The 24,992-nt window shown below is 45.4% G+C and overlaps 1 protein-coding gene across 4 annotated transcripts in view; it reads left to right on the top strand.

Annotated features, from left to right (window-relative positions):
• LOC144694053 (leucine-rich repeat-containing protein 31-like) overlaps positions 1-24,992 on the top strand; it is a 109,499-nt gene that overhangs the window by 45,252 nt on the left and 39,255 nt on the right. For 3 of the 4 annotated variants that reach the window (XM_078564413.1, XM_078564414.1, XM_078564412.1), the window contains exons 4-6: positions 6,827-6,973; positions 13,769-13,936; positions 15,596-15,763. In XM_078564413.1, the coding sequence (XP_078420539.1) occupies positions 6,827-6,973; positions 13,769-13,936; positions 15,596-15,763 (483 nt within the window). The remainder of the gene's footprint in view (positions 1-6,826; positions 6,974-13,768; positions 13,937-15,595; positions 15,764-24,992) is intronic. The other variant, XM_078564415.1, reaches the window with a different exon arrangement.

The raw sequence follows: 24,992 nt of genomic DNA, 5'->3' as shown, positions 1-24,992 counted from the left end.
TCAACGTGGAGTACTGATTCATCAGCTCAATTCGGGTGTTCACGGTATATGGTAAGCAGAAGGTTTTCTTGCCCGTGACCTGATACTACGAGACTTCATAGGGTCGGGAGTCAATGCTGTGGACTCCCAGGGGAACTCACTCCCGACTGTATATCACTGGGGAGTGGAGTCTGAGTTAAAAGAACAAGAGAAGGGGCGAGACTGAGATAAACACAGTAAATTGTAGGATACATAGGAATTATTCTAAATTAAGATAATTAAAATAAATTAATAAATACTGTAGTAAACACTTTATATAAAGTATAAGGTTTGTCAATGCAGCTTGGCCATGTGGAATGTGCATCTTGCAGGGTGTGGGAAGCTGTGCAGGCACAAAATGCCCTCGATGGCTACATCTGCAAGAAGTGTCACCAGCTACAGAAACTTGAGCCCCGAGTTGCAGAGCTTGAGCGGCGGCTGGTGTCACTGTGGTGCATCCACAAGACTGAGGGTTATGTGAATAGCACATTTAGAGAGGTGGTCACACTGCAGAGAGGGAATGGGTGACCCCCAGAGTATCTAAGAGAAACAGGCAGGTAGTGCAGGAATCCCCTGAGGCTATCTCGCTCTCTTAACCGCGTTTCCATTTTGGATACTGGTGAGTGAGATGGCTTTTGCTACGGTCCTCTGAGGAACCAGGTCCGTGATACCACGGGTGGCCCAGCTGCACAGGAGGGGAGGAGGAAGAGTGGAAGTGCTATAGTGTTAGGGGATTTCATAGTTTGGGAGCAGACAGGTGCTTCTGTGGCCTTAGACGTGACTCCAGGTTGGCAGTGAGCAGTTCAAAACATGGCTGGAGAAATGGAGTAGGAGGGAGGGCTTTAGAATTTTGAGGCATTGGGACTGGTCCTGGGGCAGGTGGGACCTGTACAAGAAGGACGGGTTACACCTTAACAGGACTGAGACTAATGTCCTCATGGGGAGCGTTTACTGGTGCTGTTGGGGAGGGTTTAAACTAGATTGGCAGGGGGATGGGAACCTGGTGAGAAATTCAGAGTGGAGGAGAAGGAGAAAAACTGGCAGTGAGGAGTAGAGAAGTATTAACTGATAATGAGTCAGAGTTTTGCATCAAGGTAGATCGAATACTTGGAGAGTTTGATCGAATTAGTGTAGGCAATAGTAAGTCATTTGATGGGGTCAGAATAAGGGGGAAAGTGAAAAAAGCCTAAATCAAGGCTAATGTGCATGTATGTGAATGCACGGAGTGTGGTTAATAAGATTGGTGAACTGCAGGCACAGGTTAACAAATGGAATTATGACATTATTATAACAGAGACCTGGCTCAAAGAAGGGCAGGACTGGGCGTTAAATATTCATGGGTACAAGGCATTTAGGAGAGACAGGAAAGGAAGAAAAAGACGGGGTTGTAGTGGCGATATTGATTAAAGATGGTATTACAGTACTGGAGAGAGAGGATGTTCCAGAGGGGCCAAGGACGGAATCTCTCTGGCTGGAGTAAGGAATGGAAATGTGCAATAACATTGACTGATGTGGGTATAGGGATGTGGAAAAACAAACTTGCAAAGAAATTACAGAGAAGTGCATGATTATAAGAGATATCATAATGGGGGACTTCAGTTATCCAAATATACATTGGGATAGGAATAGTGCAAAAGGACAAGAGGGGCGAGAGTTCCTGGAATGTGTTCAAGATAATTTTCTGCAACAGTATGTTTCTGGTCCAACGAGAGGGCAGGTATTGCAGTACTTGGTCCTGGAGAATGAATTGGCCCAAGTGGATCAAATATCAGTGACCATTGTTTCATGAGGTTTAGGTTAATTGGAAATTGCAGAAGCACTAGCTCTGGATTGTTCCCAATCCAGAACAGGGATAATTAATTGGGGGAAAGCCAACTTCGATGGGATGAGAATGCATCTGAGTCGAGTGAGTTGGAATCAAATGTTGGCAGAAAAGGCAGTGGCTGAACAATGGGCCACCTTGAAAGAAAAAGTATTGCAGGAAATGTCAAGATACATTCCCTTGAAGGGGAAAGGTAGGACAAATAAATCCGGAGCACCCTGGATGAGGAGAGAGATAGAGGTAAATATGAAAAGAAGTAAGCGTATGACAGATGTCAGGTGGAAAATACAATGGAGAATCAGGCTGAATATAGAAGGACCAGAGGGGAAGTGAAGAAACTAATAAGAAAAACAAAGGGAGAGCATGAAAAAAGGCTGGCAGGGAAAATAAAAGGGGATCCCAAGATCTTCTGTAAGCATGTAAATAATGAAAGGATGATAAAAAAAAGTGTAGGGCCGATTAGGGACAAAAAAGGGGACTTGCATATGGAGGCTGGGGAAATAGAAATAACAGAGGTGTTGAATGAATACTTTGTATCTATCTTTACAAAGGAAGCAGCTGCTACCCAGGCCGAGGTGAGAGAGGAGGTGATTGATACACTAGAAGAACTTACAATTGTGAGGAAGGAGGTGTTAGAAAGTCTATCTTTACTTAGAATAGATAAGGACCAAGACCAGATGAGATGCATTCAAGGGTACTGAGGGAAGTGAGAGTGGAAATTGCAGAGACACTAGTGGTAACCTTCCAGTCTTCCTTAGACACAGGGATGGTGCCAGAGGACTGGAGAATTGCGAATGTTACACCCTTGTTCAAAAAGGGGTGCAAGGATAAAGCCGGCAACTACAGACCAGTCAGTTTGACCTCAGTGGTAGGGAAACTTCTGAAAACTATAGTACAGGATAAAATCAGTAGTCACTTAGACAAGTGCAAGCTAATTAAGGAAAACCAGCATGGATTCATAAAGGGAAAATCATGTTTAACGAGCTTGCTGGAGTTTTTTGAAGAGGTAACAGAGAAGGTTGATAGGGGAAACGTTGTTGATGTTGTTATGATCCCAGCTAATGTTACTACTGGACCTGCCTGATCCCAGGGTGGATCATATATTGAAACTTTTTTTTTAGATACCTGGAGGGTGGCCACTGAACAGAGTGACAGAAGTCAGCTGATAAGCTTTTAACAAGAAAAAATTAACTATATTACAAAACTCCTTCAACCACAACTGTATCTTTTTCAGATATATACAGATTTGTAAGGTTAACACAAGTTACAAAAACTATCTTATACTCTAATATCCACAGCCCATGATGCTATGGATCTCTCCTCAACTTACCCCAGACGCTTGTCACACTGAGCCAACCAGTCTCAATGAGCTCTATCCTTCGGATGAGGGCTTCCAATCTCCACTCTCCAAGACCTTGCTTTGGAATTTTCTCCCAAACCAATGCTTTCTCTCAGACACCTTCTTCAAGGGTTCACCTCCAGGGTTTCAAACTCTCCTTCCAATGTTCCTCTCCCCTGGGCCACCACATGAATTCAAGCTGTCTTCCACATAATCACTCTCTCCGGCTCAGACGTCAACGGTACTCTGCTGCATCACATGCCCATAGCAAAGAGTTACAGACCTTCAGCTCTCTCTTTGGACCTTCTGGCCTCTCACTTTAAATCTGCTTCCTGCAGCTTTCCCTCCTTGAAGCTTGGAGACCTTTCTCTGCTCCTCACTCATAACTCCACATAACAGGACCTTTTCCAGGTTTCTGTCCTTCCTCTGACTAGAAGGTCTGCTTGGGACCTCCTCCTGTTCCACTCCCCTGGATTTTGGGGACTTTCTTCTTTAGCTTGGGACTTGCTATCTGTCCCTTTGCTCCAGCCTCTCTGGCAGCTACTTTCAACTGAACTCAGACTGCTTTTTCTGTGTGTGTGGGTGGGTCTCCCTCCTTGGACCCCCTGTTGCTAGGCAGAAGCACATTTTTTCCTCCTCTTGCGTTTGCTTTAACTTCTCTTTGAGCCGTAAACCCATTAGAAATGCAGGTATTCAAACAGCTTTAGACCTGCTGTCTCCCTCAAAAATGAAACTAGATCCCAGGCTTCACCTTTTAAAGTGAAACTAAAACTCAACTTGACATTTTTGTGACTCAAATACAGAAATACAAATTGAACTTAAACTTTAAAGCTAAAACTCATTCCTAACACCCACAAATACAAATATAACTTAAACTGTCCTATTTCCTAACAATGCGGTTATATGGAATTTCAAAAGGCATTTGATACAGTGCCACACAACAGACTTGTGAGCAAAATTCTAGCTCATGGAATAAAAGGGAGAGTAGGCACTTGGATAAGAAATTGGCTGAGTGACAGGAAACAGAGAGTAGTGATAAATGGTTGTTTTTCAGATTGGAGGAAGGTTTGTAGTGGAGTTCCCCAGGAGTCAGTGTTGGGACCCTTGCTCTTCCTGATACATATTAATGACCTAGACTGTGGTGTGCAGGGCATGATTTCAAAATTTGCAGATGATACGAAGATTGGAAATGTTGTCAACTGTGATGGGGATAGTCTTGAACTTCAAAAGGACAAAGACAAGTTGGTGGATTGGGCAGACATGTGGCAGATGAAGTTCAATGCAGAGACGTGTGAGGTGATTCATTTTGGCAGGAAGAAAATGGTGAGACAGTATAAAATAAAGGGAGAAATTCTAAAGGAGGTGCAGGAACAGGGGGACCTCAGTGTATTTGTGCATAGGTCATTGAAGATGGCAGGGCATGTTGAGATAGCAGTTAATAAAGCACATAGTGTCCTAGACTTTATTAATAGGGGCACTGAGTAGGGAGGTCATGTTGAACTTGTATAAGATACTAGTTAGTCCTCATCTGGAGTACTGCGTCCAGTTCTGGGCACCATACTTGAGGAAGGATGTGAAGGTATTGGAGAGAGTACTGAGGAGATTCACAAGAATGATTCCAACGATTAAAAAACTAGCTATGAGGGTAGATTGGAGCAATTGGGACTGTTTTCCTTGGAGAAAAGAAGGCTGAGAGGAGACTTGATTGAGATATTGAAGATCCTGAGGGGTATGGACAGGGTAAATAGTGAGAAACTGTTCCCACTTGAGAGCATCAAGAACTAAAGGGCACAGATTCAAAATAATTGGTAAAAGGAGTAAATGTGATGTGAGAAAATTTTTTTTCACCCAGAGGGTGGTTGGAGTCTGGAACAAAGTTCCTGAGAGGGTGGTGGAGGCAGGTTCGATCGAGGTATTCAAAAGGGAATTGGATTGCTCCCTGAAGAGAGAGAATGTGCAAGGTTACGGGGATAAGGCAGGGGAGTGGGACTAGGTGGAATGCTCTTTCAGAGAGACAGTGCAGACTCAATGGGCCGAGTGGCCTCCTCCTGCACTGTAAAGATCCTGTGATATATATTGTGAACAACTGGGGCCCAAGCACTGATCCTTGCTGTAACCCCGCTAGTCACAGCCGGCCAATGTGAGAACGACCCATTCATTCCTGCTCTCTACTCTGACTATTGATTAGTCCTCAGCCCACCCCTAACCCATGTGCTCTAATTTTGTGTGGGACCTTGTCAAAAGCCTGAAGTTCCAAATACACCACGTCCACTGGTTTCCCCTTATCCATTCTGTTAGTAACATCTGCAAAAAACTTCAACAGGTTTGTCAAAAATGATTTCCCTTTCATAAATCCATGTTGACTCTGGCCAATCAGATCATTATTTTCTAAGTGTCTGGTTATCATATCCTTTAACAGTTTCTCGTATTTTATCTACTATTAACGTCAGCTTAACAGGCCTGTAGTTCCCCATTTCCTCTCTCCCAATTTTCTTAATTAGCGGGATTACATTTGCAACTTTCAATCTGCAGACACCATTCTAGAATCTATAGAATTTTGACCACCTATGTATCCGCTATCTCTATAGCCATCTCTTTCAACACACTCTGTCCCTCGTCTTATGTCACTGAACTCCTGTCTGTCCCACTGGCCTCAGTGTCTCACTCATTCTCTTTATCATAGTAAAGCCATTCCAAGGTGCTTCACAGGAGTGTTACCAAACAAAACCTTGACCTTGAGCTACATAGAGATATTGAGGAAGATGGTCAAAAGCTAGGTCAAAGACTTAGTTTTAAGAAGTATCTTAAAGGGAGAGGTGAGGGTGCACAGATGTTTAAGGAGAGAATTCCAGTGCTCAGGGCCTAGGCAGCTGAAGGCGCGCTCACCAGTGATGAAGCAATTAAAATCAGGGATGCTGAAGCAGCCAAAATTGGAGGAGTTTAGATATCTGAGTTATGGAGCTGCAGCTGATTAGAGATGGGGAAGGTGAGGTCATGGATGAGAAGCTTGTACATTGCAGCTTTGGTGGACCAAGAGCCAATGTAGGTCAGCATGCACAAGGATGATGGGTGAACAGGACTGGAGTGATTTAGGACAGGATTAGTAGAGTTTTGGATTAACTCAATTTTATGGAGGGTAGAATGTGAGGGGCCAGCCAGGAAATGGTTGAAGTAGTCAGGTCTATAGGTAACAAAGGCATGGATGAGGGTTTCAGCAGCGGATAAACTGAGGCAGTGATGGAGCCAGGTGATGTTAGAGGTGGAAATAGGCAACCTTAGTGATGGTGAGGCTCTGTGGTCCAAAGCTCATCTCGGGTCAAGTATGATACCAAGGTTGGGAACAGTCTGGCTCAGCCTTAGACAGTTCCAGATAGAGGGATGGAGCCAGTAGCTTGGGAAGGGAACTTGTGGCTGGAGTAGAAAACAATAGTTTCAATCTTCCCAATATTATCTTACCTATGTTTAGATCTGAGATCCAGAAACTATTTGTCAGCCTTTTACTTCTACTTGTGTGTGATTATAAGCTAAAAGGTTTGTTAAGTGGCAAAATGGGATCCCTGCTTAGATCTATTAACATTGAATTTTGTTTGCCATCCTTTGACCCCTCACCTTAGAATGCTTTGTTGTTTTCTTTTTCTTGCATTAAGATGAATCAAAGTCCCCGGATCCTGAGTGCAGCACAGCCAGATGGGCTCAAGTCGTTGAGTTTATGGCAAGGCTGGGGAAGAAGCCACACTCAAAGTGTATGAATCTCAGTAATACTCGGCTCACTGCTAATGATGCAGTTCAGTTGGGTAAGTTTATTCAACATTATAAACCATGGAGATGGAGTTGGCACATTAATTGCTAAGGGCAAAAGTATTATGCAAAGCTTACTCTGAATCAATAGCACCAGAGGCCGTAAATGGAAATCAGTAATCAGCAAATATAAAATGGATATTAACAACGCAATGCTAAACCCTAGAAGAAAATCTGCCAAGCTGTAGAATGGAGGCAAAAGACTGGGCTTTGTCAAATTATAATTCGATAATAAGGAGAATGTTGAAACTTTTGGCACTTTCATGGATAGAATGTCCAGTGTTACTGAATTGTTACTCTATTCACGAGAATGTCCAGTGTTACTGAATTGTTACTTTATTCACGAGAATGTCCAGTGTTACTGAATTGTTACTCTATTCACGAGAATGTCCAGTGTTACTGAATTGTTACTCTATTCACGAGAATGTCCAGTGTTACTGAATTGTTACTCTATTCACGAGAATGTCCAGTGTTACTGAATTGTTACTCTATTCACGAGAATGTCCAGTGTTACTGGATTGTTACTCTATTCACGAGAATGTCCAGTGTTACTGAATTGTTACTCTATTCACCAGCCAATGCCTTTCAATCAATCGCAACAACAAATTTCATTTGTGTAGGAAAATATTCCAAAGTATTTCACAGACAAAAACAATGCACCCTGAGCCAAATAGGGAGATACCAAGCAGGGTGAAAGAGGAGAGTCTTAAAAGATGAGCTGGATTTTTTTAAACAATTCATTCATGGGATGTGGGCTTCGCTGGCTGGGCCAACATTTATTGCCCATCCCTAGTTGCCCTTGAGAAGGTGGTGGTGAGCTGCCATGAACTGCTGCAGTCCATGTGGTGTAGGTACATCCACAGTGCTGTTAGGGAGGGAGTTCCAGGATTTTGACCCAGTGACAGGGAAGAAACGGCGATATAATTCCAAGTCAGGATGGTGGGTGACTTGGAGGGGAACTTCCAGGTGGTAGTGTTCCCATCTATCTGCTGCCCTTGTTCTTCTAGGTGGTAATGGTCGTGGGTTTGGAAGGTGCTGTCTAAAGAGCCTTGGTGAATTCCTGTGGTGCATCTTGTAGATGGTACACACTGCTGCTACTGTGCGCTGGTGGTGGAGGCAGTGAATGTTTGTGGATGTGGTGCCAATCAAGCAGACTGCTTTGTCTTGGATGGTGTCCAGCTTCTTCAGTGTTGTGGGAGCTGCGCTCATCCAGGCAAGTGGAGAGTATTCCATCACACTCCTGACTTGTGCCTTGTAGATGGTGGACAGGCTTTGGGGAGTCAGGAGGTGAGTTTCCCATCGCACGATTCCTAGCCTCTGACCTGCTCCTGTAGCCCACAGTATTTATATAGAAACTAGGAGCAGGAGTAGGTCATTCGGCCCTTTGAGCCTGTTCTGCCATTCATTATGATCATGGCTAATCATCCAACTCAATAGCCTGCTCCCACTTTCTCCCCATACCCTTTGATCCCTTTTGCCCCAAGAGCTATATCTAACTCCTTCTGGAAAGCATGCAATGTTTTGGTCTTAACTACTTTCTGTGGTAACGAATTCCACAGGCTCATCACTCTCTGAGTGAAGAAATTTCTCCTCATCTCAGTCCTAAATGGTCCACCCCATATCCTCAGACTGTGACTTCTGGTTCTGGACTCCCCCAGCATCGGAAACATCCTTCCTGCATCTACCCTGTCTAGTCCTGTTAGAATTTTATAGGTTTCTATGAGATTCCCCCCTCATTCTTGTGAACTCCAGCGAATATAATCCTAATCGACTCAATCTCTCCTCCTTTGTCAGGCCCTCCATCCCAGGAATCAGTCTGGTAAACCTTCGCTGCACTGCCTCTATAGCAAGTACATCCTTCATCAGATAAGGAAACCAAAACTGCACACAATATTCCAGGTGTAGTCTCACCAAAGCTAATCCAAATCAGTTTCTGGTCAATGGCAATCCCCAGGATGTTGATGGCGGGGGATTCAGTGATGGTAATGCCATTGAACATCAAGGGGTGATGGTTGGATTCTCTCTTGTTGGAGATGGCCATTGCCTGACACTTGTGTGGCGTGAATGTTACTTGCCACTTGTCAGCCCAATCCTGGATATTGTCCAGGTCTTGCTGCATTTGGACATGGACTGTTTCAGTATCTGAGGAGTTGCAAATGGTGCTGAACATTGTGCAATCATCAGCGAATATCCCCATTTCTGACCTTATGATGGAAGGAAGGTCATTGATGAAGCAGGTGAAGATGGTTGTGTCGAGGACACTACCCTGAGGAACTCCTGCAGTGATGTCCTGAAGCTGAGGTGACTGACCTCCAACAACCACAACCATCTTCCTTTGTGCTAGGTATGACTCCAAACAGCAGAGAGTTTTCCCCCTGATTCCCATTGACTCCAGTTTTGCTAGGGCTCCTTGATACCACACACGGTCAAATGCTACCATGATGTCAAGGGCAGTCACTCTCACCTCACCCCTGGAGTTCAGCTCTTTTGTCCATGTTTGAACCAAGGCTGTAATGAGGTCAGGAGCTGAGTGGCCCTGACGGAACCCAAACTGGGCATCAGTGAGTAGGATATTGCTAAGCAAGTGCCGCTTGTTAGCACTGTTGATGACCCCTTCGATGATTATCGAGAGTAGACTGATGGGGCGGTAATTGGCCGGGTTGGATTTGTCCTGCTTTTTGAGCACAGGACATTCCTGGGCAATTTTCCACATAGCCGGATAGATGCCAGTGTTGTAGCTGTACTGGGACAGCTCGGCTAGGGGTGCAGCAAGTTCTGGAGCACAAGTCTTCAGTACTATTGCCGGAATATTTTCAGGGCCCAGAGCCTTTGCAGTATCCAGTGCCTTCAGCCGTTTCTTTAAACCACGTGGAGTGAATCGAATTGGCTGAAGACTGGCCTCTGTGATGCTGGGGACCTGCGGAGGAGGCCAAGATGGATCATCCATTCGGCACTTCTGGCTGAAGATTGTTGCGATGCTTCAGCCTTATCTTTTGCCACCCCTTTCCCATTTCACCCCTTTCCCATTTCTACTTAGTTCTGTTGAAGGGTCATGAGGACTCGAAACGTCAACTTTGCTCTTCTCTGCCGATGCTGCCAGTCCTGCTGAGTTTTTCCAGGTATTTCTATTTTTGTTTTTATCTTTTGCAATGCTGTGCTGGGTTCCCCCATCATTGAGGATGGGGATATATGTGGAGCCTCCTCCTCCAGTGAGTTGTTTAGTTGTCCATTACCATTCACGACTAATGTGGCAGGACTGCAGAGCTTAGATATGATCTGTTGGTTGTGCGATTGCTTAGCTCTGTCTATCACTTGCTGTTTATGCTGTTTGGTACGCAAGTATTCCTGTATTATAGCTTCACCAGGTTGACACCTCATTTTTAGGTATGCCTGATGCTGCTCCTGGCATGCCCTCCTGCACTCTTCATTGAACCAGGGTTGATCCCCTGGCTTGATGGTAATGGTAGAGTGGGGGATATGCCGGGCTATGAGGTTACAGATTGTGTTCGAGTACAATTCTGCTGCTGCTGGTGGCCCACAGCGTTTCATGGATGCCCAGTCTTGAGTTGCTAGATCTGTTTGAAATCTATCCCATTTATCACGGTGGTAGTGCCACACAACACGATGGAGGGTATCCTCAATGTGAAGATGGGACCTCGTCTCCACAATGACTGTGCGGTGGTCACTCCTACCGATACTGTCATGGACAGATGCATCTGCAGCAGGCAGGTTGGTGAGGATGAGATCAAGTGTGTTTTTCCCTCTTGTTGGTTCCCTCACCACCTGCTGCAGACCCAGTCTAGCAGCTATGTTTGGAGGCGGATGGGTTTAGGGAGGGCCTAAATGGTGAAGGCACAACTTCAGGTGATGTAGGGGTATCACAGCCATTGTTACAGCACAGAAGACCATTCGGCCCATTGTGTCTGCATCAACTCTCTAAATGACCATTATGACTTAGTACCATTCTCCTGCCTTTTCCCCACAACCCTAGCACATTGTTTCTATTCAAATAATCATCTAATATCCTTTTGAATGTCTCAGTTGAACCTGCCTCCTCCACGCTTTCAGGCAGTGCATTCCAGACCCGAACCACTCACTGTGTGAAAAGGTTTCTCCTCACATCACATTTACTTCTTTTACAAATCACTTTAAATCTGCGCCCTCTCACTCTTGATCCTTTTACGAGCAGGAACAGCTTCTCCCTATCTACTCTGTCCAGCCCCCTCATGATTTTGAACACCTCTATCAAATCTCCTCTCAGCCTTCTCCTCTCCAAGGAGAACAGTCCCAACCTCTCCAATCTATCTTCATAGCTGAAGTTTCTCATCCCTGGAACCGTTCTCGTAAACCACTTCTGCACTCTCTCCAATGTGTTCACGTCCTTCCTATAGTGTGACGCCCAGAACTGTGTGCACTGCTCCAGATGAGGTCTAACTAGTGTCTTATATAAGTTCAGCAAAACCATCTTCCTGGTCTTGTACTCACTGCCCCTATTAATAAGGTCCAGGATACTGTATGCTTTATTCACTGCTCTCTCCACCCGTCCTGTCACCTTCAATGATTTATGCACACATACACCCAGGTCCCTTTGCTCCTGCACCCACATAATAATTGTAGCCCTTATTTTATATTGTGTCTCCATGTTCTTCCTACCCAAATGTATCACCCTCTCACTTCTCTGAATTGAACTGAATTGACAGACTGGGCTTGTTTCCATTGGAAACAAAAACAGAATTATCTGGAAAAACTCAGCAGGTCTGGCAGCATCGGCGAAGAAGAAAAGAGTTGACGTTTCGAGTCCTCATGACCCTTCTGATGTTTCCTCTGGTGGGTGAGTCCAGAACTAGGGATCACCCTTTTAGGACCGAGATGAGAATTATTTTTTCTGAGGATTGAGACTTTGGAACTCTCTGCCTCAGAAGGTAGTGGAAGTGGTGTTACTGACTATTTTGAAGCAGAGGTAGACATGTTCTTGTTAGGCAATGGAACCAACGGTTATGAGGGGAGGTGGGAATGTGGAACTCGAAACACAAACAGATCAGTCGTGATCTTATTGAATGGCGGAGCAGGCTCGAGGAGCCAAATGGTCAACTCGTGTTCCTATTTCTTATGTTTCATCTGCCACCTGTCTGCCCATTCCACCAAATTGCCTATGTCCAAAAGGAGGAGTCGGGCCGATTAGGGACCACAAAGGGGATTTGCACATGGAAGCATCTGAATACTTTGCATCTGTCTTTACCAAGGATTACCAGTTACTGAGGCCATGGTGACAAACGAGGAAACTCTGTCATTAGATGGGTTCAAAATTGATATGAAGGAAGTGTTGGATAAACTGTAGGTACTTAAAGTTGACGAGGCACCGGGACCAGTTGAGATGCATTCAAGGATATTGAAGGAAGTGAGAGTAGAAATTACAGAGGCACCGGCCATAATCTTTCAGTCTTCCAAGGTGAGGGGCAGGAGGTTTGGGGGGATGTGAGGAAAAAACTTTTTTACCCAGAGGGTGGTGACGGTCTGGAATGTGCTGCCTGGGAGGGTGGTGGAGGTGGGTTGCCTCACATCCTTTAAAAAGTACCTGGATGAGCACTTGGCACGTCATAACATTCAAGGCTATAGGCCAAGTGCTGGTAAATGGGATTAGGTAGGTAGGTCAGGAGTTTCTCACGTGTCGGTGCAGACTCGATGGGCCGAAGGGCCTCTTCTGCCCTGTGATTCTGAGAGATTCCCTAGACTCGGGTGGTGCCAGAGGACTTGGTAAATGTGTGAGAGGCTTGAGTCAGAGGAAGAAAAAGGATTTCAGGGCTGGACAAAAGTTCCAGAGAGCAGGAGGGTTGAGGCCTGTTAGGGACTTAAGCACAAGAATGAGGATTTTAAATTGGTGAATTGGGAATTAATGTACGTGGATGATGGGAATGTGAGATACAGGTAGCAGGGGCTTCTGGAACTGAAGTTTTTGGAGAATGCAAGGCTGACCCAGAGAGCACTGGAATAGTTGTGTCTGGCCCACTCATACATGGTTGACACTTTCAGCAGCAGAAGAAGCATACAAACAAACAAACACTGTGGAGGTGCAAGCTGGCTTCCTTTGGGGTCTCTAGCCCTGGTCGGGTTGAAAACAGTTAACCGAGTTAACATTTCGAGTCTGTATGTCAAATCTCTCCTGAGCTCCCACTATCCCTGATCTTCTACCGAGTTCCACCTGCTTCGTCCCAACCCAACAGTATAAGATCCATCACATTTCTACCTCTCTTCAGCTCTGAAGAGTCATACATACTTGAAACATTAACTCTGTTTCTCCCTCCACAGATTCTGCCAAAGCTGCTGAATTTTTCCAGCATTTTCTGGTTTCATTTCTCTGATCTTTCATTGGAGCTCTGTTGAGGGTGGTTGTGTGCTGTGAACTGGAGAGTGTTCATTGTTGTAACCATTTCTAAATGAGAAGCATAAAGGCATTTGCTTTTTGTGATTCATGTACCGGAACACCCAGATTCCTCTGTAGCTCAGAGTTCTGCAATCTCTCTCCATTTAAATAGTGCACTGATTTTCTATTCTTCCTGCCAAAGTGGACAAGTTCACAGTTTCCCACATTATACGTGACTTGGAGGGGAACTTGGTGGTGGTGTTCCCATGTGTCTGCTGCCCTTGTCCTTCTAGATTCCCAGCACAGAGAGAAACCCTCACTCTGAAATACTCACGGCACAGAGAGAGATCCCTGATGGGCTAAATGAAAATACTAGAAATTGAAGCCCATCTTGCAGTAATTTAAAACCTCCATTAAATCTCATTTTCAGCTGCCTTGTTGCCAAACTTGCCTAACTTGGAGGAACTGGACCTTTCTTGGAACGAGACAATTGGTGGAACTCTCAAACTGCTGACCAATCATCTGCAGCACATGCCTCAGCTGAGGGTGCTTGTGCTGGGCAGCTGTGGACTGTCTGAGACAGATATTTCTGCCCTGGGTAGGTGCACTTAATTCATTGGCTTTCTGCTGTGCCTGAACATTTCACACTATGCTGATTAGATTGAGGCTTGTGTATAATTACCACATTTCTTTCTCAAATTTCTCCATTGCCTGAAAACATCATCTCCCACTGGGGGACAGTTCCTGAAGGTGCTGACTCTCACTGGGGGACAGTTCCTGAAGGTGCTGACTCTCACTGGGAGACAGTTCCTGAAGGTGCTGACTCTCACTGGGGGACAGTTCCTGAAGGTGCCGACTCTCACTAGGGGGGAGACAGTTCCTGAAGGTGCTGACTCTCACTGAGGGACAGTTCCTGAAGGTGCTGACTCTCACTGGGAGACAGTTCCTGAAGGTGCTGACTCTCACTGGGGGACAGTTCCTGAAGGTGCTGACTCTCACTGGGAGACAGTTCCTGAAGGTGCTGACTCTCACTGGGAGACAGTTCCTGAAGGTGCTGACTCTCACTGGGAGACAGTTCCTGAAGGTGCTGACTCTCACTGGGGGACAGTTCCTGAAGGTGCTGACTCTCACTGGGGGGCAGTTCCTGAAGGTGCTGACTCTCACTGGGGGGCAGTTCCTGAAGGTGCTGACTCTCACTGGGGGACAGTTCCTGAAGGTGCTGACTCTCACTGGGGGGAAGACAGTTCCTGAAGGTGCTGACTCTCACTGGGGGACAGTTCCTGAAGGTGCTGACTCTCACTGGGGGACAGTTCCTGAAGGTGCTGACTCTCACTGGGGGACAGTTCCTGAAGGTGCTGACTCTCACTGGGGGACAGTTCCTGAAGGTGCTGACTCTCACTGGGGGACAGTTCCTGAAGGTGCTGACTCTCACTGGGGGACAGTTCCTGAAGGTGCTGACTCTCACTGGGAGACAGTTCCTGAAGGTGCTGACTCTCACTGGGGGACAGTTCCTGAAGGTGCTGACTCTCACTGGGGGACAGTTCCTGAAGGTGCTGACTCTCACTGGGGGACAGTTCCTGAAGGTGCTGACTCTCACTGGGGGACAGTTCCTGAAGGTGCTGACTCTCACTGGGGGACAGTTCCTGAAGGTGCTGACTCTCACTGGGAGACAGTTCCTGAAGGTGCTGACTCTCACTGGGGGACAGTTCCTGAAGGTGCTGACTCTCACTGGGGGACAGTTCCTGAAGGTGCTGACTCTCACTGGGGGGGAGACAGTTCCTGAAGGTGCTGACTCTCACTGGGGGGCAGTTCCTGAAGGTGCTGACTCTCACTGGGGGACAGTTCCTGAAGGTGCCGACTCTCACTGGGGGGCAGTTCCTGAAGGTGCTGACTCTCACTGGGGGGCAGTTCCTGAAGGTGCTGACTCTCACTGGGAGACAGTTCCTGAAGGTGCTGACTCTCACTGGGGGACAGTTCCTGAAGGTGCTGACTCTCACTGGGGGGCAGTTCCTGAAGGTGCTGACTCTCACTGGGGGACAGTTCCTGAAGGTGCCGACTCTCACTGGGGGACAGTTCCTGAAGGTGCTGACTCTCACTGGGGGACAGTTCCTGAAGGTGCTGACTCTCACTGGGGGGCAGTTCCTGAATAATAATTTAATATAATATGAAGGGTCAATATTTTTTAACATGATAAAAAGTTGTTTTGAAAATCAATCAGAAAATTCGATGGAATGCTAATTGAGGAATTGCTTTGTAGGTGACTGCATCCAACTTTTGCAAAACATTGAAGAGATTGATTTATCCTGGAACAGCGATTTGGGGGGAAATCTGTCTCTCTTTACTGAGAAGCTCAAGCCAATCAGTAAGCTGAAGGTTCTAAGACTGATCGATTGCAACCTAACTGCAGAAGATGGGAGAGCATTGGGTAATGATTGCTTACAGAAACCTAAATTAGCTGTTTGGATTAGAATTTTTTTTTTGTAAACTAATGCCTTTGCAAGGTTGTGTTATTGATTGTGAGAATGTGAACTTTTATCTCTCTCTGTTAGGAGAACATAATTGAAATTTAGAAATTAGATCATTTGTTTCTATTTAAGGTGATTCATGTTGGTTCATTCGACTTGAAAAATGTTAAGCATTTAGAGGGTACAAACAGGCCATTTAGCCAAACTGGTCTAAGCATAAGGGTCATGAGGACTCGAAACGTCGACTTTTTTCTTCTCCGCCGATGCTGCCAGACCTGCTGAGTTTTTCCAGGTAATTCTGTTTTTGTTTTGGATTTCCAGCATCCGCAGTAGTTTTTTGTTTTGGTCTAAGCAGGTGTTTATCCTGTAGATGAGCCACCTCCCACCCTCTTCATCTCGCACAAGCAGCAAAGGTTTCTATTCCTTTCTCCCTCTCTTCCAGCTTCTCATTAACTGCGTCTATGCTATTCACCTCAGCTATTGCTTGTGGTAGCAAGTTCCACATTCGAACCACTTTGGGTAGAGATGTTTCTCCTAAATAATTGAATTTATTGGTTATTAGCTTGTAGTTATAACACCATTTCAGTCACCCCCACAAGTGGAAACAATTTCTTCACAATGATGCTGTCAGAGCCTTTTACAATTTATAAGACCTCGATGATGCTACCCCTCAGTCTCTCTTCTTTAGAAAAAGGCCGAGTCCATTCAGTCTTTCCTGATGCATTGAACCTCCCAGTTCCAGTTTTAGTCCAGTAAATATTTTGGACCTCCTCCAGTATTTCTACCTTCCTTTTTCTAAAACGGAAATCAGAACAGTTCACGCACCTTAGGTGTGATCTAACCAAGGTTCTATGCAAGTTTAACATAACTTCTTTTAGTTTTCTATTATGTTCTTCTAGAAATGAAGCGCTTGATTTGTATTTTTCTTAATAGCCATATTAATCTGCATTGCTACATTTAGTAATTTGGGTGGCTGCCGGGCTGTTCCATTTAGACATTGGTTTTCTAAAGCATTATGTGGTCTCTAGCCTCCCTGTTTAAATGTGCGTCATCAACAGTCCCTTGTGTATAAGATGATTCTTTCTTGTGGATGCCTGGTTTAAGTGAGATATCATTGTTGGCTGAGGGTTCACAGATGGCTTATGAGCCCTCTCTTAGCTATCAGTATCTCCCAGAGTGTGGACGTTGATTGTCTGCTGGTAGAGGCGGTGGTGGATTGTTGGCTCGAGAAACTGCCCTCTCTTCTGTCACTCTCGCCATTCTCTCCCAGTGGCTGCTTTCATTGATTGGATGGTCTTGACACCATTTTTGATGATGTATCACTATTTTGGTCATAGTTGGGAATCTGCTTCCCATGTGTTGATGTTAATAAGCAGATCTTCATGGAGGCTTTGATATCGTCTTTGAAACATTTTCTTTCGCCTCCTTATTGAATGGGCTCCCTGGCATCACTCTGAGTAGAGCACCCCGAGTCCTCCCACTTGATTCACAAGATCCTTCTAAGACAGCATCGATGATGTCCTAGGGACTCGATATGGTGCCTATAAATTGTCCAAGCTTCAGCACCATAGAGAAGCATGAGGAGAACTGCTGCCCGATGGACTTTAGTGTCAGGTCCAATATCATTATTCTCAAAAGATTGAGCACATAACTTACCAGAGGCAAGCGTATTAGATTTATGGTGTATCCCTTTACCAATGTCAAGCTCTTAGAAGCTTCAGTGAATATGTTGTCTTTGTTTTGGTCTCCAGCTGGTTGAAGTTGAAGAGTTTATATGAGCACACAAATTAGGAGCAGGAGTAGGCCACTCGGCCCCTCGAGCCTGCATCTCCATTCAATAAGATCATGGCTGATCTTGTTGCAACCTAAACCCCACATTCCCACTTACCCATGATAGCCTTTCACCCCCTTGCTTATCAAGAATCTATCTAGCTCTGCCTTAAAAATATTCAAAGACTCTGCTTCCACTGCCTTTTGAGGAAGAGAGTTCCAAAGACTCATGAAGCTCTGAGAGAAAAAAATTTTCCTCATCAAAAATGCATGACCCCCCCCCCATTTTTAAACAGTGACCAGCTGAGGTTACCCCTGGACAAGCCTGATCCCAGAGTGGAACCCAGCCTGATAGATCCTCATTTTTATTTGTTTGTGTAGATACGTAGAGAGTAGCTACTGAACAGAGTCACAGGAGTCAGCTGATGCACATTTAACAAAACATAAAATGTTTGTTGAACAAGAAAAGATGAACTATATTACAATACTCCTTCACCCACAACTACACCTTTACAGATATATACAGATTTGTAAGGATAACACAAGTTACAAATGCTATCTTATACTCTAATGTTCACAGTAAGTACACAGTCCATGTAAACCTATAGGCGACCTATGGTCAGACACACCACACTCTGAAACCAAGTGACAGATGCCACCTCAAACAGATGCCATGGATCTCTCCTCAACTTCCCCCAGGTGCTTGTCACACTGTGAGCCAACCGGTCTCACTGAACTCCGTCCTTCACACGAGGGTTTCCAATCTCCACTCTCCAAGAACCCGCTTCAGAATCTTCTCCCAAACTGACGCTTTCTCTCAGACGCTTTGCGCAAGGGTCCACCTCCAGGGTTTTGAACTCTCCTTCCGATGTTCCTCTTCCCCAGGTCACCACATGCATTCAAACTGTCTTCCACACACTCTCTCTCTCTCTCTCTCACCAACTCAGCATTAACAGTACACCACTGCTTCACATGCCCACAGCCAAGAATTACAGACCTTCAGTTGTGTCTTTGCACCTTCTTGCATCTTGCAATCTGTTCTTGCTTTAACTCTGCTTCCTGCACCTTTTGTCTCTTTAATTCTGAAGCTTGGATCCTATCTCTCTGCCCCTCACTCTTAACTTTATTAACAGGACCTTTTCCAGGTCCCTGTCCTTCCCTTGACTAGAAGGTCTGCTTGGGACTTCCCCCTGTTCCACTCCCCTGGATTTGTGGGGTTTTCCTTAGCTTGGGACTTTCTATCTGTCCCCTTCTATGTTGCTCCTGCTTCACTGCTGTCTTCAAACCAACTGAACTCCAACTGCTTTGAAAGCAAACTGCTGTATTCCTCCTGTGTGTCTGTGGGAGGGACCTGCCTCTCTTGGCCTCCCATTGTTCGGCAACGGCACTATTCTTACACCCTTTGTTTACCTTTTCTTTAGGAGTCGTAAAACTCATTAGAAATTCAGGTACCTTTTTAAAGTGAAACTAAAACTCCATTTAACTTTTCTTAACGCACAGATACAGAAATACAAATCAAACTCAAACATTACAGCTGAAACTCATTCCTAACACCTACAAATACCAATATAACTTACTTAAACTATCTCTATTTCCTAACAGACCCCTAGTTCTAGATTCTCCCACAAGAGGAAACATCGTCTCCACATTCAACCTGTCAACACCCCTCGGGATCTTTATATGTTTCAATCAAGTCACTTGTTACTCTTCTAAACTCCAGTAGATACAAGATGAGCCTGTCCAACCTGTCCTCATAAGACAACCCTCCCCTTCCAAGTATTAGCATAGTAGACCTTCTCTGAACTGCTTCCAACGCATTCCTTAAATAAGGTGACCAATACTGTCCAAAATGGACAGTTTCACATTTTCCCACGTTATACTCCATTTGCCAGATCTTTGCCACTCACTTAACCTATCTCTATCCCTTTGTAGCCTTCTTTATGTCCTCTTCACAACTTACTTTCTTACCTACCTTTGTGACATCAGCAAATTTAGCAACCATACCTTTGGCCCCTTCACCCGAGTCATTTATATAAATTGTAAAAAGTTGAGGCCTGTTATGTTATGGTTGGTGGTATTTGCCAGGCTGACCAAATCCACAAGGGAAACTTGACCACACTGTTTTATAACAGTTTCCGCAAGATTTGTAATTAACTAGACCCCCAATTACAAACCCCTTTCAGGCAACAGTCCAAAATAGATTATTAACCTATAAAACATACAGCAAGGTTACCACAAGCACCCACTGTTGTTGTAAATGAGGTATTCCACAGCTTCTCTCTCCCTCTCATTGCACTCTGGAACCAGCAAGCGCTGCTCTTGGAGGTGGCCAGAGGCTGCTGCTTCACAATCTGCCTTTCACAGTCAAGATCTCACACGGCCGCCCCCATACAGCTTTCCATCCTTCTTTAAATGTATTTCCTCCTTTTTGATCTGTAAATCACATTGCTTCAACCTCTCTATGGAATTTACTTTTCCCAGAATATCAAAATCTTTTATGTTGTCATTATGGCCAGCACTTTCAGGAAAAATACATGCAATAACTTTGCCTTATTTACCTTGCCAGTTGGAAACATCTTTTCATGTCCCTTTGAAAATCCAACAACCTCTCCTCTTTTCTGAAAATGCAAATTCCACTTTACCTAGCTCATCCATTCACATGTCAAATATCAGGTTTTTACACTTAACCCCTTCGATGATTCAAACCTTGCAGTCTAACAGTCTGCCATTTACTTAAATTATTCACAAATACAGAAACATACACACATACAAACAGAAGCCTGCTTTGATGTATCCCACAGTAATATCAGGAAAAATATGATAGTTCCTTTCCAGGCCCCAGGACTGATCCCTGTGGCACACCACTGGTTACATCCTGCCAACCAGAAAATGACCCATTTTTACCTACTCTGTTTCCTGTTAGTGAACCAATCTTCTATCCATGCCAATATGTTACCCGCCTCCATCATGAGCTTTTATTTTCCGCAATATCCTTTGGTGTGGCACCTTATCAAATGCCTCTGGAAATCTAAGTAAAATAGAAGCATAGAAACATAGAAACTAGGAGCAGGAGTAGGCCATTCAGCCCTTCGAGCCTGCTCCCCCATTCATTATGATCATGGCTGATCATCCAACTCAATAGCCTGCTCCCGCTTACTCCCCATATCCTTTGATCCCTTTCACCCCAAGAGCTATATCTAACTCCTTCTTGAAAACACACAATGTTTTGCCATTCGGAAAAAGACCCGTTTATTCCTACTCTTTGTTTCCTGTCTGCCAACCAGTTTTCTATTCATCTCAATACACTACCCCCAATCCCATGCGCTTTAATTTTACACGCTAATGTCTTAAGTGGGACTTTGTCGAAAGCCTTCTAAAAGTCCAAATAAACCACATCCACTGGCTCCCCCTCATCAACTCTACTAGTTACATTCTCGAAAAATTCCAGTAGATTTGTCAAGCATGATTCCCCTTTCATAAATCCATGCTGACTCTATCCGATTCTGCCACTGTTTTCCACGTGCCCAGCTATTAAATCTTTTATAATGCACTCTAGAATTTTCCCCACTATGGACGTCAGGCTGACTGGTCTATAATTCCCTGTTTTCTCTCTACCTCCCTTTTTAAATGATGAAGTTACATTAGCTGCTCTCCAATCTGTAGGAACTGTTCCGGAGTCTATAGAATCTCGGAAGATGACCACCAATGCATCCACTATTTCTAGGGCTACTTCCTTAAGTACTCTGGGATGTAGATTATCAGGCCCTGGGGATTTATCGGCCTTCAATCCCATCAATTTCTCCAGCACAGTTTTCCTACCAATACTGCTTTCTTTAGTTCCTCCCTCCCACTAAACCCTGTGTTCTTCAACATTTCTGGTATGTTATTAGTGTCCTCCTTTGTGAAGACAGAACCAAAGTATGTATTTAGTTGGTCAGCCATTTCTTTGCTCCCCATTATAAATTCCCCTGTTTCTGACTTTAAGGGACATTTGTATTCATAAATCTTTCTCTTCACATACCTATAGAAACTTTACAGTCAGTTTTTATGTTCCCCGCAAGTTTACTCTCGTACTCTATTTTCCCCCTTCTTAATCAATCCCTTGGTCCTCCTTTGCTGAACTACGCCCACTGGTTCTCCTTTATCCACAGCACATGTGACTTCTTCAAAGAACTCCAATAAATTGGTTAAACATGATTTCCCTTTAACAAAACCATGATGACTGTGCCTGATTGCCTTGAATTTTTCGAAGTGCCCTACCACAATGTCTTTAATAGCTTCTAACATTTTCCCTATGATAGATTTTAAGATAACTGGCCTGTAATTTCCTGCTTTCTGTCTCCCTTTTTGAACAAAGGAGTCACGTTCGCTAACTCACTACCTACTTCTTTTAAGACTCCAGGATGAAGTCCATCAGGACCTGGGATTTGTCAGCCGCAGCTCCAATAATCCACTGCAGGAGTTCCTCAGGGTAGTGTCCTCGGCCCAACCATCTTCAGCTGCTTCATCAATAACCTTCCTTCCATCATAAGGTCAGAAGTGGGGATGTTCACTGATGATTGCACAATGTTCAGCACCATTCACAGCTCCTCAGATACTGAAGCAGTCCATGTCCAAATGCAGCAAGACCTGGACAATATCCAGGATTGGGCTGACAAGTGGCAAGTAACATTTGCGCCACACAAGTGTCAGGCAATGACCATCTCCAACAAGGGAGAATCCAACCATCGCCCCTTGATGTTCACCGGCATTACCATCACTGAATCCCCTGCCATCAACATCCTGGGGGTTACCATTGACAAAACTGAACTGGACTAGCCATATAAATACTGAGGCTACAAGAGCAGGTCAGAGGCTAGGAATCCTGCGACGATTAACTCACCTCCTGACTCCCCAAAGCCTGTCCACCATCTACAAGGCACAAGTCAGGAGTGTGATGGAATACTCCCCACTTGCCTGGATGAGTGCAGCTCCCACAACACTGAAGAAGCTGGACACTATCCAGGAGAAAGCAGTCTGCTTGATTGGCACCACATCCACAAACATTCACTCCCTCCACCACTGACGGACAGTGGCAGCAGTGTGTACCATCTACAAGATGCACTGCAGGAATTCACCAAGGCTCCTTAGACAGTACCTTCTAAACCCACGACCACTACCACCTAGAAGGACAAGGGCAGCAGATAGATGGGAACACCACCACCTGGAATAAAAGCAAAAAACTGCAGATGCAGGGAATCCAAAACAAAAATAAAAATACCTGGCAAAACTCAGGTCTGGCAGCATCTGCGGAGAGGAGCACAGTTAACATTTCGAGTCCGTATGACTCTTCAACAGAACTAAGTTAAAATAGAAAAAGGGTGAAATATAAGCTGGTTTAAGGGGGGGTAGAGCTTGATAGAGGGCCAGTGATAGGTGGAGATAGACAAAAGATGTCACAGACAAATGGACAAAGAGGTGTTGAAGGTGGTGATATTATCTAACAAATGTGCTAATTAAGGGTAGAAAGCAGGACAGACAAGGTACAGATAGCCCTAGTGGGGGTGGGGTGAAGGAATTGAAATAGGCTAAAAGGTAGAGATAAAACAATGGATGGAAATACATTAAAAAATAATTGAAATAGGTGGGAAAAGAAAAATCTATATAAATTATTGGGAAAAAAGGGGGGGGTCGGAAAGGGGGTGGGGATAGAGGAGAGAGTTCATGATCTGAAGTTGTTGAACTCAATATTCAGTCCGGAAGGCTGTAAAGTGCCTAGTCGGAAGATGAGGTGCTGTTCCTCCAGTTTGCGTTGAGCTTCACTGGAACAATGCAGCAGGCCAAGGACGGACATGTGGGCATGAGAGCAGGGTGGAGTTTTGAAATGGCAAGAGACAGGGAGGTCTGGGTAATGCTTGCGGACAGACCGAAGGTATTCTGCAAAGTGGTCACCCAGTCTGCGTTTGTTCTCTCAAATGTAGAGGAAACCACATTGGGAGCAACAAATGCAGTAGACTAAATTGAGGGAAGTGCAAGTGAAATGCTGCTTCACTTGAAAGGAGTGTTTGGGCCCTTGGACGGTGAGGAGAGGGGAAGTAAAGGGGCAGGTGTTGCACCTTCTGCGGTTGCATGGGAAGGTGCCGTGGGAGGAGGTTGAGGTGTAGGGGGCGATGGAGGAGTGGACCAGGGTGTCCCGGAGGGAACGATCCCTGTGGAATGCCACTGGGGCGGGGTGAAGGGAAGATGTGTTTGGTGGTGGCATCAGGCTGGAGTTGGCGGAATTGGCGGAGGATGATCCTTTGAATGCGGAGGCTGGTGGGGTGATAAGTGAGGACAAGGGGGACCCTATCATGTTTCTGGGAGGGAGAAGGAGGTGTGAGGGCGGATGCGTGGGAGATGGGCCGGACACGGTTGAGGGCCCTGTCAACGACCGTGAGTAGAAAACCTCGGTCAAGGAAGCAGGAAGACATGTCAGAGGAACTGTTTTTGAAAGTGGCATCATCAGAACAGATGCGACTGTTTCCTTATCTCAGTCCTAAATGGCCTGCCCTGTATCCTGAGACTGTGGTCGCTGGCTCTAGACTCTCCAACCAGGGGAAAGGAACTGCGAGAATGGGATGGAGTCCTTACAGGAAGCAGGGTGTGAGGAGCTGTAGTCGAGGTAGCTGTGGGAGTCGGTAGGCTTGTAATGGATATTGCTGGACAGTCTATCACCAGAAATTGAGACAAAGAGGTCAAGGAAGGGAAGTGTCAGAGATGGACCATGTGAAAATGATGGAGGGGTGGAAATTTGGAAGCAAAATTAACAAATTTTTCCAGGTCCTGACGAGAGCATGAAGCCGCACCGAAATAATCATCGATGTACTGGAGAAAGTTGTGGGAGGGGGCCGGAGTGGGACTGGAACAAGGAATGTTCCACATACTCCATAAAGAGACAGGCATAACTGGAGCCCATGCGGGTATCCATAGCCACTTTTATTTGGAGGAAGTGAGAGGAGTTAAAGGAGAAATTGTTCAGTGAGAGAACAAGTTCAGCCAGACGGAGGAGAGTAGCGGTGGATGGGGATTGTTCGGGCCTCAGTTCGAGGAAGAAGCGGAGAGCCATCAGACCATCCCGGTGGGGGATGGAGGTGTAGAGGGATTGGACGTCCATGGTGAAGAGGAGGCGGTTGGGGCCAGGGAACTGGAAACTGTTGATATGATGTAGAGTGTCAGAGGAATCACGGATGTAGCTGGGAAGAGACTCCCCACCACCTGGAAGTTCCTCTCCAAGTCACTCACCATCCTGACTTGGAAATATATCTCCGTTCCTTCACTGTCGCTGGGTCAAAATCCTGGAACTCCCTCCCTAACAGCACAGTGGGTGTACCTACACCACATGGACTGCAGTGACTCAAGAAGGCAGCTCACCACCACCTTCTCAAGGGTAACTAAGGATAG

This window comes from Cetorhinus maximus, chromosome 19 (assembly GCF_964194155.1).
Source record: "Cetorhinus maximus chromosome 19, sCetMax3.hap1.1, whole genome shotgun sequence".
Lineage (NCBI taxonomy): Eukaryota > Metazoa > Chordata > Chondrichthyes > Lamniformes > Cetorhinidae > Cetorhinus > Cetorhinus maximus.
The sequence above is the reverse complement of the archived record's forward strand: the minus strand, read 5'-3'. Positions and strand labels throughout refer to the sequence as shown.